Raw genomic sequence first — 14,177 nt, forward strand, 5'->3', positions numbered from 1 at the left:
TTAAAAACTGGTTTTACTTGAGTCATAAAACACAGCCAAGATTATGTTGATTGGCAAATAATTTGTGTTTCAATCTAAGTATTACGTTAACCCTTGTATTAGCTATTTATTATTGAATTTAATATTCATGAAAACTTGTAAGCCTCGCTTATTTTTGTAAAGTCTTGGACCCTAATTGGTCCATAGCACCTTCTTCAGAAGTTGCAATACGTGAGAAAGTAAAAAAGGTATATTTTATAATGGGCAGATAGTGTTCAGTTTGCCTAATTACTTAAAAAAAAAAAAGAGTAGATTCACTCTAATGGACGTGCCATTTCCTGAGCCAATAGAATCAGTGAAAATTCCTATCACAGAGATAAAAGGTGCCAGGGAACCAACTCCTCAGAAGAAAGATAGATAATAGATTGTGATAGAAAATAAACCCCCCACCTCCACCTGTCTGTCTGTTTGTTGTACTGTGGTGACTTGTGTGTTGCTATGATGCTGGAAGTGAAATTACCAGTATTTCAAATATCATTAGGGTCACCCATGGTGGACAGATTTCCCAGACTAAAATAGAGAGTAGGAAGAAAGGCCTGGCAATCTACCTCCAAAAATTAGCCAGTGAAAACCTTATAGCTAGCAACAGAATATTGCCTGATATAATGCTGAAAGATGAGACAATGGTGCTGGACTGGACAATTTTTCACTCTGTTATACATAAAGTCAATATGTGCCAACTTGATGGCACATAACAACACCTCCACTTAGCATTTTAATAGCACTTAGAAATAGAATCTTCCAATGAATTAATTTTTTATTGTATATCTTTTTAGGAAGCATCAATGACACAAAAACTAAGGTCAAGCATAGGAGGTAGGTGAATCATGTAATGTAGGTGAAGCCTATCAATACCTTTTCAGCAGAAAGCTCAGTATGTTATGTTGTCAAGGACACAGGCTCTGGACTTGAATCTGCCTCAAATAACTTAATTGGGCATGATAATAACCTCTTGGGGTTGTCATGAGATTTAAATATTTAATGTCTATAAAAGGGCAACTCAATATCCAGAAAATCAATAATTTTACCCATTATGATTTATTTAAATAATAATAATAATTACTTTTAAAAATTCAGGGGGCATCCTACTTTGGGTTTTCCTTTCCTTTTTTTTTCTTGCCTACTCCTGGCCTTTCTTCTCTGTTATTCTTTCTCCAATGTAGAAAAATTGATGGAACCAATGAGGAAGAAGATAATATTGAGCTGAATGAAGAAGGAAGGCCAGTGCAGACTTCCAGGCCAAGCCCCCCACTGTTTGACTGCCACTGTTGTGGCATCCCCAAGCGTTACATCATCGCCATCATGAGTGGGCTGGGATTCTGCATTTCCTTTGGGATTCGGTGCAATCTTGGAGTTGCCATCGTGGAAATGGTCAACAACAGCACTGTGTATGTTGATGGAAAACCAGAAATTCAGGTTGGTATCAATCTATGGTGAGAGCTCTTTTGACCACAGCTAAATAAAAACTTTGCTAAGTGAAAGAAAGCACTTTAATTCATTCATCGATGTGACAAAAATGTAGAATGACTACCATGGGCCAGACACTGTGCATGGTGATGGGGACAGAAGGGTGAACAAAGCGGAGTGGAAGATGTACAGATAAGAAATGGAGACTACACGTAAGAAATCAAAATTCGGGTTTTAGGTGCACAGTACGCTCAGGGTCATATAGAAGGGGGCTTTGTCCAGACTTTGATGTCATGAAAGAATTCCCAGAAAAACTGATGGCTGAACATGAAAGATGAGGAGGAATTTGCCAGGCAGAGTGTCTTAATCATCTAGTGCTGCAATAACAGAAATACCACAAGTGAATAGCTTTAACAGAGAGGAATTTATTTTCTCACAGCCTAGTAGGTTAGAAGGGGGAGGCTTTCTCTCTTTGAAGGCTCTGAAGAAGAGTCCTTCTCATCAATATTCTCCTGGTCTAGGAGCTTCTCTGTGCAGGAACCCGGGGTCCAAAGGACATGCTGTGCTCCTGGTACTTCTTTCTTGGTCATATGAGGTCCCCCCTCTCTACTAGCTTCCCTTTCCTTTTATCTGTTGAGAGATAAAAGGTGGTGCAGACCACACCCCAAGAAAACTCCCTTTACATTGGATCAGGGGTGTGACCTGAGCAAGGGTTTTACAATTCCATCCTAATCCTCTTTAACATAAAATTACAATCACAAAATGGAGGACAACCACAGAATACTGGGAATCGTGGCCTAATCAAATTGATATACACATTTTGGGGGGACATAAATCAATCCATGACAAAGAGGGTTTTGGTGGAGTGGAAGGCAGTGTTTGACAAGTGGAAGTAATAGCAAGTGTGAAGCCTTGCAGAAGAGTGAGAGAGGTAAACAGAGAGATAAGGGGTGGGGGAAGGGAGAGAGAGAGAGAATGGTATGTTTTAGGAGCTGAATCAGGAGTTCTTCACCTTTTTCTTGTCAAGGACCTCTTTGGAAACCCGGCAAAGCGCCTGAACCCTTTGTCAAGGTAATCTTTAAAATCCATAAAATAAAACACATATGATTATAAAGGAAGCCAAAAAAAAAAACAAAACAAAAAAGCAAACCCATTGCTGTTGAGTTGATTTCTGACTCATAGCAACCCTATAGGACAGAGTAGAACTGCTCCATAGGGATTCCAAGGAGCAGCTGGTGGATTCGAACTCCCAACCTTTTGGTTAAGAGCTGAGCTCTTAACCACTGTGCCATCAGGGGTCCAGATTATAAAGGAAGTTATATTAAAATAAAACAACCAAAACCCAGTGCTGTCGAGTCGATTCCGACTCATAGCGACCCTATAGAACACAGTAGAGCTGCCCCATAGAGTTTCCGAGGAAACTATATATTAAAATACAGATATCAAAATATTTTAAAATCAAATTTGTGACATAGAAGCACATGGGCTTCTTTTGTAACACATTAGAAGACAAAGTCCAGCAATGGGTCTAAAAATTATTGTAATTTTAAAGTTCAAACTGTAAATGATAGTTTGAAATATTGACAACAACTATAATATGACATGATGAACATATTTATGATTTCCACTGCTGACAAAGTTAGTTTCTGATAATAGCTACTGTGTTTGTTTTCTACATTCATGGTTGAACAAAATGCTTAAATTGCAGTTTGCAGTTAGTGAAAATAAAGATGTGAAATTTTCCTACCCAAGTTCACAGATCCCTGGGATTCCATCCTTGGACTTCAGGTTGTGAACCCTTGGTAGGAGGGGTTCCACATTTACCCACCTAAGTTCACCCCTCAGTAGGGGTGAGCATCAAGAGATGGAGGCAGCAAGGTAAACAGGCACCAGACTATAACAGGCCTGGGAAGTCATTTAAGGGAGTCTGGGATGGGCTTTAAACAGAGAGGTGATCTGTGTCCTGGAATGCCCACTGCTCAGTGGGAGGAGTCTGGATTAAAGTCAGATAAGAGTGGAGGCAGAGGCCCAGCTCAGAGGCTGTTGTGGTCATAAGCAAGCATACTTCTGCTATAGCTTAAATGGTGTAGATTTTATGAATCACTGGAAATATAAAATCTAGTTTGTTTCTTAAATGATACCAGTACCACCAGTTGCCGTCTAGCTAATTCCAACTCATGGCGACCCCAGGTGTGTCAGAGTAGAACTGTGCCCCACAGGGTTTTTAATGGCTGGTTTTATGGAAGTATATCACCAGGCCTTTCTTCTGAGGTGCCTCTGAGTGATTCCCACCTCCAGTCTTTCGGTTAGTAGCCAAGTATTTTAACTGTTTGCACCACCCAAGGACTCCTCTTAAATGGTAAACCTAGAAAAGTATTGAGGCTATAGGAGAAAACCCAAACTAAAATGCATGTCTAGTGCATTGTTGTTTTTAGGTACCGTCAAGTTGGTACCAATTCATAGCAACCCTATGTACAACAGAATGAAACACAGCCCAAACCTGTGCCATTCTCACAATCATTGTCAATCCATCTCATTGAGGGTCTTCCTCTTTTTCGCTGACCTTCTACTTTACCAAGCATGCTGTCCTTCTCCAGGGACCGATCCCTCCTGATAACAAAGTATGTAAGATGTGGTTTCACCATCCTTGCTTCTAAGGAGCATTCTGGCTGCACTTCTTCCAAGACAGACTTGTTCGTTCTTTTAGCAGTCCATGGTATATTCAATGTTCTTTGCCAACACCACAAGTCAAAGGCGTCAATTCTTCGATCTTCCGTAGTCATTGTCCAGCTTTTACATGCGTATGAAGTGATTGAAAACACCATAGCTTGGGTCAGGCACACCTCAAGGTGACATCTTTGCTTTTCAACACTTTAAAGAGGTCTTTTGCAGCACCCAATAAATACATGTTTTATTTAATTGAATAATTGAACAATTATTCTTAAATGGTAAGCCTAGAGAAGTATTGAGGCTATGGGAGAAAAACCAAACTAAGATGCATGTCTAGTGTACACCCAATAAATACATGTTTTATTAAATTGAACACACGCAATGGAGTGACTCAAGTGGAAATTCATTCATTTGCAGAGAGAGATCTTTAATAATTCTCTGGACCCCACTCATATTTGGAGAAACATTCAGATCAGAGTTTCCCAAATTTGTGTTTGGGAAATCACTGTTCTGCAGGCCGTGCTGCAAAGATGGCGCTGTGAGAAATGGGGAATGCTGGGTCATACAGATTAAATGGGCATCTTTCCTTGGCCCTCGGAGCTTTTACTGTCTGTGTTCCACAACTCTCCAAGAGGGGGATGTGGCATGAGGTTATTTCCTGCACTTACCTGATCACAGAACACTTCCTTTCAGGCATCACATGGAACAGTCTCCTGCCAAGCACTGGTTTGGGAAAATCTGATTTCAGTCCGTTAAAAAGAAGCCTTTAATTGGCCTGCAGGCTTTTTTTCTTTTTAGCCAAGAGATTATTCTGCTACAGGAAAATAGCACCATGGAGACTCTTCTGACTTGGCTGTTGATGGCACAGCTGAATCTGCTCTAAAAGGATATCCTGGTCGGTGTGTGTGTGTGCGTGTGTGTGTGTGTGTGTGTGTGTATGCAGAGGGGAGTACTCATGCATTTTAAAAATAAAGAATGATGTATATTAGCAGGTTTTCAGATGTGTATCACATGTATTCTTTCAGCCCTTTGTGAGCAAGGCCTGCTAATTAAAACTGGCCTGCTGAGGCCCAGATCAAAATGAGATGCTGGTTTGCATTTGTTTGTTGCCTGACAAGACAGGCCTGGGTCAATAGCGTCTGTTTTGAGGCATATGGAAAAGACATTTTGATAAACCCAAGGAATAATGCTAGTGTGTACTCTCTAGTTTCCATGGTTTTGCCCTTTGGAGTTTTAGAGAAATTGATTAAGATCTAAAATCTGCTTTACATCATTTTCTCTGGCCTGAAGATTAGTAGTTTAGTAGCATTTCAGAAGCTCTAGCACAACTCCGATTTACAGCAGATCATTTCTCTCTTGTCCAAACAGAACATGGCTTAGATACCAGCTGAGCATGCTCAACCCAATGACAAAGATTTCGCTAATTGTATCAGGAAAGGCTTGGAATGGCCTGTATTTTTGTTTATTTGTTTTATGGGGGGAAAACTAGATATTTTTATGATGACATCTTTTTAAATTCCTCATTTTCAAAAGAAGGGAGAGGTAAAGAGTATGAATGAGTAGATTTTTCAAACATGTTGCATATGTTCTACTAGGGGTATGAACGATGATTTTAGCTGATGTGTGAATAATAATTTCTTAGCTTTGTAGTTATGAGTTAAAACATGTGGAGTGCTTAGAACAGTGCCTGTCACCTGGTTGGCAATGAACGATGGAAGTTTGAAAAGGCTTGCAATGATTTCTCATTAACCTCAGGAAGAGCATTTCACATGTTGTTTACTAGCTCTAGGACACTGAGCAAATCACCCTTGTGTCCGGTCAGGGATTGCTGGTGGCAAAGAACAGAAGCACAGTGAAACCAGCTCAAGTTAAAAAGGGGATTATTCCATCCCTGTAGGGGATCTCAAGGAAACAAAGTGCCAAAAGCAGGTCTGCTGTATTGCTGTTGTCCATAGCTGCCACTGACTCAGCCCCTGACTCATGGTGACCCCATACACAATGGAACGCAACACTGCTTAGTCCCGTGCCATCCCCGTGATTGGTTGCAGATCAGATCATTGTGATACACAGGGTTTTTATTGGCTGATTTTTGGAAGTAGGTGGGCAGACCTTTCTTCCTAGTCTGTCTTAATCTGGACTAAGTTTCTGCTGAAACTTGCTGTGTACATTTGTGTAATTTGTGCCCGGAACAGGGTGCACCCTGAGGTGGAATGGCAATCCAGGCTGTGCACCACCATGGAGAGGGAAAGGAGCTTTTGTGCAATTATTTCCAAAGCAGGAGCAGAGGCTCTGTGGGGTGGAGCTGGGCCACACGGGAACTAGACAATCCTCAGCTAAGGTCTCCAGCTTGCTTGTGCCACAGAGTCTCCCATCAGTTTCATCAGCATTGGCTCCACTTCCCCGTGACTCTCCAAGGTTTGCTTTCTTTTCCATGGCGTCTCACTGCCCTCCAAAGCTTAAGTTCCTGGAGCCTTTGCTTGCCCTGACAAGACTTGGCCCTGACTTCATGGGGCTGAGTTCAAGTGCTCACTATTGTCCAATTAGAGTCTCTGGGTTCAGGTGAAAAAAGACAGAGAAAGAGAAATGCTGATTGGCTGAGTCGAGTCTTTGGCTTGATTCTCTCAATTTAGGTGTCCAGTCAGCTGGGGTTGTCATTGGGAGAGTCCCATGGACAAACAGGGCAGCCTGGGCTTCACTGGGGGAGAAAGTGTGATCAGGAAGGCCGTAACAGGCATTTCTATCAATTCTTGGCAAACTCTCGGTGTCCTATGGTGAAATGAACGGAGCTACTGTGTAGGCCAAATGAGATAATTTATATTAAGTACCTCAAAGTATTGGGAGGATTAAGCGGGGAATAATTGGAAAATATCTTAATAAAATCGTGTCCTTCCTCTTCTCAAACCTTCCAATGGTTTATATCTCTCTTTGAGTAAACGTCAAGGTTCCTACCAGGACTTAAAAGTCCCTGCATCATTTGATTCCTTGATTTCTCATCACCTCTCTTACTTTAAGTCCTCCTCCCCTCTCCCTCACTCATTACCCTCCAGCTATACAGATGTCCAGAAACCCTGGTGGCGTAGTGGTTAAGAGTTATGGCTGCTAACAAAAACGTCGGCTGTTCGAATCCACCAGGTGCTCCTTGGAAAGGGTATGGGGCAGTTCTACTCTGTCCTATAGGGTTGCTATGAGTTGGAATTGGTTTGACGGCAACGAGTTTGGTTTGGTTTTGGTATACTGACATCCTGCTATTTCTCTAACACACACGACACATTCCTACCTCAGGACCTTTGCACTTCTTTATTCCCTCCCTTTCTTCAGGTCTTTAGTCAAAAACCACCTTCTCAGTGATGCCTTCCCTGACCATTCTAGATAAAATTTCACCCAGCTTGTCCTTCCTCAACATCTTCCTATCTCATTCCCTGCTTTATTTTTTCTTCTCATCATGGGCCACCATCTAACACAGTACATACTTGTTTATTATTGTTATTTTATTATTGCTGTTGTTACTGTTATTATCCAGCCACCCTCACTGGAATCTTCATGAAGGCAGGAATTGATGTTTTTATTCATTACTGTATCCCCAGAATGATGTGTGGCACATAGTAAACACAGCATAAATATGTGGCAAGCTGATTTGAATTAATGATTGCGAGTTCCTTTTTATTCTTGACCTTCAACTTCCTAATCTGTAAAATGGGAAATAGAGTAGAGAGTCCTGGCCAGTATTACATGGACTGTGCTCTTCTAGAAGGCAAGAATGATTTCTCATTTGACCTTGCCTGGTGCCTGACCTGGCATGCAGGAGGTGCTTAGTAAATGTTGAATAAATGAGCAGATAAGCACGTAACAGTTTGTGTCAGGAAAATTACTGTGACAAAGGTTCATGAAACATACTATTCTGCTAATTAGACACTCTTACCCAATAATACAAACGCCTTGCATTTTTGTATCAGTGCCTTAAAAAGCCATTTATTATATATTCGTCCAGCAAATATTTACTTGCACCTTCTATGTTCCCAGGCATTTCTTTTAGCTTCCTATAAAAGCAAACAAGACACGGCTCCTACCTAAGAGTTGCTCACTACCCAGCGTGGGAAACAGACACATGACTAGCTAGTTTGTGAGCAGCACCGTGTGTGCCATTAAAAAAAAAAAAAATGGCACACACGGTGCTGCTCACAAACGAGTCGACGGCACTGGGTTTTTGGGTACCATGTGTGCCATAGCCTTAAGAAACAGGACTTTGAACCAGTTCATATCCCTGCTGAGAATTTGCATTTCTGCCCCAGATACACTGAATCGGAATCTACATTTTAACAAGATCCCCCACGTGACTTTTATGTATAATACAGTTTGAGAATCACTGCTCTACTAGTGGTACTCAGAATTGGTCCCTACCCAGCGGTATTACAGTATTAGCATCACTTGGGAACTTGTTAGAAATGGAAATCCTCAGCAGTGGTTCAAACTGGAACAAACCGGTTTGAAGCCCTGGTAAGAACAGAGGTCTGTGGAACAAGCCCAGGAAAGGGTGAAAGAGTTCAATCTGGGATGAGTTGGGAAAGTTCCTCAGAGGAAGGAACATTTGCAATGGATCTGAAAAGTTACAGTGCCAGGGGTAGAAAGGGACTTCAGCATAGAGAATCATATTTTCAATAGGGCAAGATTTGTAGAAGAGCATATTGTTATGATCACCACAATGACAATAATGGCTGCTAACATTTATTGAATCTACACTATGTTCCATGGACTATGATAATGTGTCACACCCAAAATCTTTACCCAGAGGAATCATCCACTAGAAATATTCATGCTGTTTTAACCTCATGCCTCCTCTGGGTAGGTAGTGTGAGTTTTATTACCCTCACTATGGCATAATGGTTAAGTGATATGGCTGTTAACCAAGAGGTCGGCAGTTTGAATCTGCCAGGTGCTTCTCGGAAACTCTACGGGGAAGTTCTACTCTGTCCTGTAGGGTCGCTATGAGCTGGAATTGACTCCATGGCAGTGGGTTTGGTTTTTTGGTTTAAGACACGAGAGACTTTAGATTCTATTCCCTTTATGCTTTCTCACTAAACTGCTACTGAATAACCTAGTAAACCTAGAATTTTTTTTTTATTTTCTCCTATGCACTCATCATTATTTGCAGTACCAAATATCTATTTTTTGAATTTGTACACATCTCTTGTGTCATCTGCATCTCGTAGGTTGTTAATAAGTCTTCCTCCAATCCTGATGCTCCATTCTTCTTCATACAGTCCAGCTTCTCAGATCATTTGCTCAGCATACAGATTGAATAAGTACCGTGAAAGCATACAACCCTGATTTTAAACCATGCAGTATCCTTTGTTCTGTTCTAAAGACGGCCTCTTGGTCTATGTACAAGTACTTCATGAGCACAATTAAGTGCAAGGGGCAGCTTGAGAAAGAAATTGTAGGGGCCTAACATCCTGGGTATTGTAGCATTGTTTCTGCATGGCTTGCATAGTTAGCTTTTGCATACCCGGGTGATTTTGTGATTTGTGGTTTGCTCCCTCCCTTCTCTCTCCCATTCTACATGATTCTACAAAGTTTAAAATTAGCTTATGTTCCTCTTGAACAAGCAGAACAATGATCAGTAAGATCTGGGACAAGACAACCAGACAATGAGGGCCCATCTTGTGACGAAAACAGGATGGCGTCAGAGGACCTCTAAAGAATAGCCACAGAAGGTCAACATGTCTGAAATGTGATCAACATACCTCCCATCAAAGGGGAACTGCCATTCTCCAGATTGTTTAAGACTAAGCCCTAACCCTGTAAGACCCTCCGGTTGGTCTCCAGCAGACAGACAGACTTTGGAAGAGCCCATTCCCCTCTGTCTCTCGTATACCAGTATACAATAAAGCCCTCTTGCTGCTTACTTCACCCATGTCTCAGTATTGTCTTTGTGGCAGGTGGCTTGAATCTGTGTTTTGTGGTAACATAAGTGTTCTGGAATTTCTATTCTTCACAATATCATCCATAATTTGTTATGATCCACACAGTCAAATGCCTTTGCATAGTCAATAAAACATAGGTAAAAGTCTTTCTGGTATTCTCTGCTTTCAGCCAAGATACGTCTGACATCAGCAATGACATTCCTGGTTCCAAGTCCTCTTCTGAATCTGGCTTGAATTTCTGGCTGTTCCCAGTTGATACACTGCTGCAAATGTTTTTGAATTACCTTTCACAAAATTTTACTTGTGTGTGATCTTAAAGATATTGTTCAATAATTTCCATGTTCTGTTGGATCACCTTTTTTGGAATGGGCACAAATATGGATCTCTTTCAGCTGGTTGTCCAGGTAGCTGTCTTCCAAATTTCTTGACATAGATGAGTGAGTGCTTCCAGAATTATATCTGTTTATTGAAACATTTGAAATGGTATTCTGTCAATTTCTGGAACCTTGTTTTTCACCAATGCCTTCAGTGCAGCTTGGACTTCTTCCTTCAATCCTTTTAATTCTGTATCATATGCTACTTCCTGAAATGGCTGAAAGTCGACCAATTCTTTTTGGGATAGTGACTCCGTGTCCTTCCATCTTCTTTTGATGCTTCCTGTGTTTTTCAGCATTTTCCCCATAGAATCCTTCAATATTGCAACTCAAGGCTTGAATTTTTCCTTTGGTTCTTTCACCTTGAGAAATGCTGAGTGTGCTCTTCTCTTTCTGTTTTCTTACTCCAGGTCTTTGTACATTTCATTATAATACTTTACTTTGTCTTCTCGAGTCCGTCTTTGAAATTTGTTCAGCTCTTTGACTTCATCATTTTTTTTTTTTTTTTGTGCTTTAGGTGAAAGTTTACAGCTCAAGTTAATTTCTCATACAAAAATTTATACACATATTGTCATGTGACCCTAGTTGCAATCCCTATAATGTGACAGCACACTCCCCGTTTCCACCCCAGGTTTCCCATGTCCATTCAGTTAGCTCCCATACCTTTCTACCTTCTCATCCCACCTCCAGACAGGAGCTGCCCATTGAGTCTCATGTATCTACTTGAACTAATAAGCACACTGTTCATGAGTATTATTTTATGTTTTATACTCCAGTCTAATCTTTGTCTGAAGAGTGGGCTTTGGAAATGGTTTTAGTTCTGGGTTAGCAGAGAGTCCAGGGGCCATGTTTTCTGGGGTTCCTCTAGTCTCAGTCAGACCATTAAGTCTGGTCTTTTTAAGTGAATTTGAGTTCTGCTCTGCACTTTTTTCCTGCTCCCTCAGGAACTCTCTGTTGTGTTCCCTGTCAGGGTGGTCATTGGTGGTACCCAGGGACCATCTAGTTCTTTGGCTGTTGGAGTTTCTGGTTTATGTGGCTCTTTTGTCTCTTGGGTTAACATTTTCCTTGTCTTTGGTGTTCTTCATTCTCTTTTTCTCCAGGTGGGTTGAGACCAATTAATGCATCTTAGATGGCCACTTGCTAGCTTTTAAGACCCCAGACTCCACTCACTGAAGTGAGATGAAGAACATTTTCTTAATAAACTTTGTTATGCCGATTGACATAGATGTCCTCTGAAACCATGGTCCTCAGACACCTGCCCCTGCTACTCTGTCCCTCAAAGTGTTTGGTTGTGTTCAGGAAACTTCTTAGCTTTTGGTTTAATCCAGTTGTCCTGACTTCACCTGTATCGTGTGTTGTCCTTCCCTTTACCTAAGCTAATTCTTGTTTACTATATAGTTAGTGAATTCCCCTCTCCCTTCCTCCTCAGCCTCGTAACCATTAAAGAATGTTTTCTTCTGTGTTTAAGCTTTTCTTGAGTTCTTATAATAGTGGTCTAATACAATATTTGTCCTTTTGTGACTAATTTCACTCAGCATAATGCTTTCCAGATTTATCCATGTTGTGAGATGTTTCTTGGATTCATCATTGTTCTTTATCATTGTGTGGTATTCCATTGTGTGAATATATCATAATTTGTTTATCCATTCGACTATTGATGGACACCTAGGTTGTTTCCATCTTTTTGCTATTGTGAACAGTGCTGCAATGAACATGGGTATGCATATATCTATTTGTGTGAAGGCTCTTACTTCTCTAGGATATATTCCAAAGAGTGGTTTTGCAAGATTGTATGGTACTTCTATTTCTGGCTTTTTAAGGAAGCACCAAATCAATTTCCAAAGTGATTGTACCATTTTACATTCCCATCAGCAGTGTATAAGTGTTCCAGTCTCTCCACAACCTCTCCAACATTTATTATTTTGTGTTCTTTGGATTAATACTAGCCTTGTTGGGGTAAGATGGCATCTCATTGTAGTTTTGATTTGCCTTTCTCTAATAGTTAATGATCAGGAGCATTTCCTCATGTACTTGTTAGCTGCCCGAATGTCTCTGGTGAAGTGCCTGTTCATATCTTTGCCCATTTTTTAATTGGGTTAATTTGTCTTTTTGTTGTTGCGGTTATGCAGTATCTGGTAGATTTTAGAGATTAGACCCTGATTGGTTATGTCATAGCCGAAATTTTTTTCCTAGTCTGTAGGTTGTCTTTTTACTGCTTTGGTGAAGTCTTTTGATGAGCATAAGTGTTTGATTTTTAGGAACTCCCAGTTATCTAGTTTCTTTTCTGGTATTCGTGCATTGTTATGTTTTGTATTCTGTTTATGCCATGTATTAGGGTTCCTCGTGTTGTCCCTCTTTTTTCTTCCAAGATCTTTATCATTTTAGATTTTATATTTAGGCCTTTGATCCATTTTGAGTTAGTTTTTGTACACGGTGTGAGGTATAGGTCTTGCTTCATTTTTTTTGCCAATGGATATCTGGTTTTGCCAGCACTGTTTGTTAAAGATATTGCCTTTTCTCCATTTAATGAACTTTGGGCCTTTGTCAAATATCAGCTGCTCTTAGATGGGTGAATTTACATCTGGGTTCTCAGTTCTGTTCCATTGGTCTACATATCTGTTGCTGTACCAGCACCAGGCTGTTTTGAATACCACAGCGGTATAATAGGCTCTAAAATCAGGTAGTGTGAGGCCTCCCACTTTGCTCTTCTTTAGTAATGCTTTCCTTATCTGGTGCCTCTCCTTTTCCATATGAAGTTAGTGATTTGTTTCTTCATCTCATTAGAAAATGTCATTGGAGTTTGAATCGGGATTGCATTATATCTGCAGATCCCTTTGGGTATAATTGATATTTTCACAATATTGAATCTTCCTATCCATGAGCATAGCATATTTTTACACTTATGTAGGTCTCTTTTGGTTTCTTGCCATAGTGTCTTGTAGTTTTCTTTGTATAGGTCTCCTATGTCTTTGGTTAGATTTATTCATAAGTATTTTATCTTCTTGGGAGCTAGTGTAAATGGTATTGATTTGGTGATTTCCTCTTTGAAGTTCTGTTTGTAGAGATGTAGAGGAATCCAACTTATTTTTGTATGTTTATCTTGTATCCTGATTTTTTGCTGAAACCTTCTTTTAGTTCCAGTAGTTTTCTTGTGAATTCTTTGGGGTTTTCTGTGTATAAGATCATATCATCTGCAAATAGGGATACTTTTACTTCTTCCTTACCAATTTGGATGCCGTTTATTTCTTTTTCTAGCATGATTGCTCTGTCTAGGACCTCCACCACCGTGTTGAATAAGAGTGGTGATAAAGGACATGCTTGCCTGGTTCCCATTTTCAAGGGGAATGCTTTCAAACTCTCTCCATTTAGGATGATGTTGGCTGTTGGCATTTTCCTTCTTTTCCTGTTTTGCTGAGAGTTTTTATCATGAATGGGTGTTACCCATACCCATTGCTGTCAAATCGATTCCAACTCATAGTGACCCTATAGGACAGAGTAGTACTGCCCCATAGAGTTTCTAAGGACTGCCTGATAGATTCAAACTGCCGACCTTTTGGTTATGCACCATAGCACTTTGGACTTTGTCAAATGCCTTTTCTGTATAAATTGATAAGATAATTGTGGTTCTTATCTTTTGTTTTGTTTATGTGATGGATTACATTGATTGCTTTTCTAATGTTGAACCATTCCTGCATACCTGGTATGAATCCCACTTGGTCATGGTGAATTATGTTTTTTTGATATATTGTTGCATTTTATTGGCTAG

The 14,177-nt window shown here is 40.4% G+C and overlaps 1 protein-coding gene across 2 annotated transcripts in view; it reads left to right on the forward strand.

The window, feature by feature from the left end:
• Positions 1-14,177, forward strand: part of SLC17A8 (solute carrier family 17 member 8) — a 70,004-nt gene that overhangs the window by 25,833 nt on the left and 29,994 nt on the right. For both annotated transcript variants that reach the window (XM_049884149.1, XM_049884150.1), the window contains exon 2: positions 1,203-1,455. In XM_049884149.1, coding sequence (XP_049740106.1) covers positions 1,203-1,455 — 253 coding nt within the window. The remainder of the gene's footprint in view (positions 1-1,202; positions 1,456-14,177) is intronic.

Source organism: Elephas maximus, chromosome 4, assembly GCF_024166365.1.
Source record: "Elephas maximus indicus isolate mEleMax1 chromosome 4, mEleMax1 primary haplotype, whole genome shotgun sequence".
Lineage (NCBI taxonomy): Eukaryota > Metazoa > Chordata > Mammalia > Proboscidea > Elephantidae > Elephas > Elephas maximus.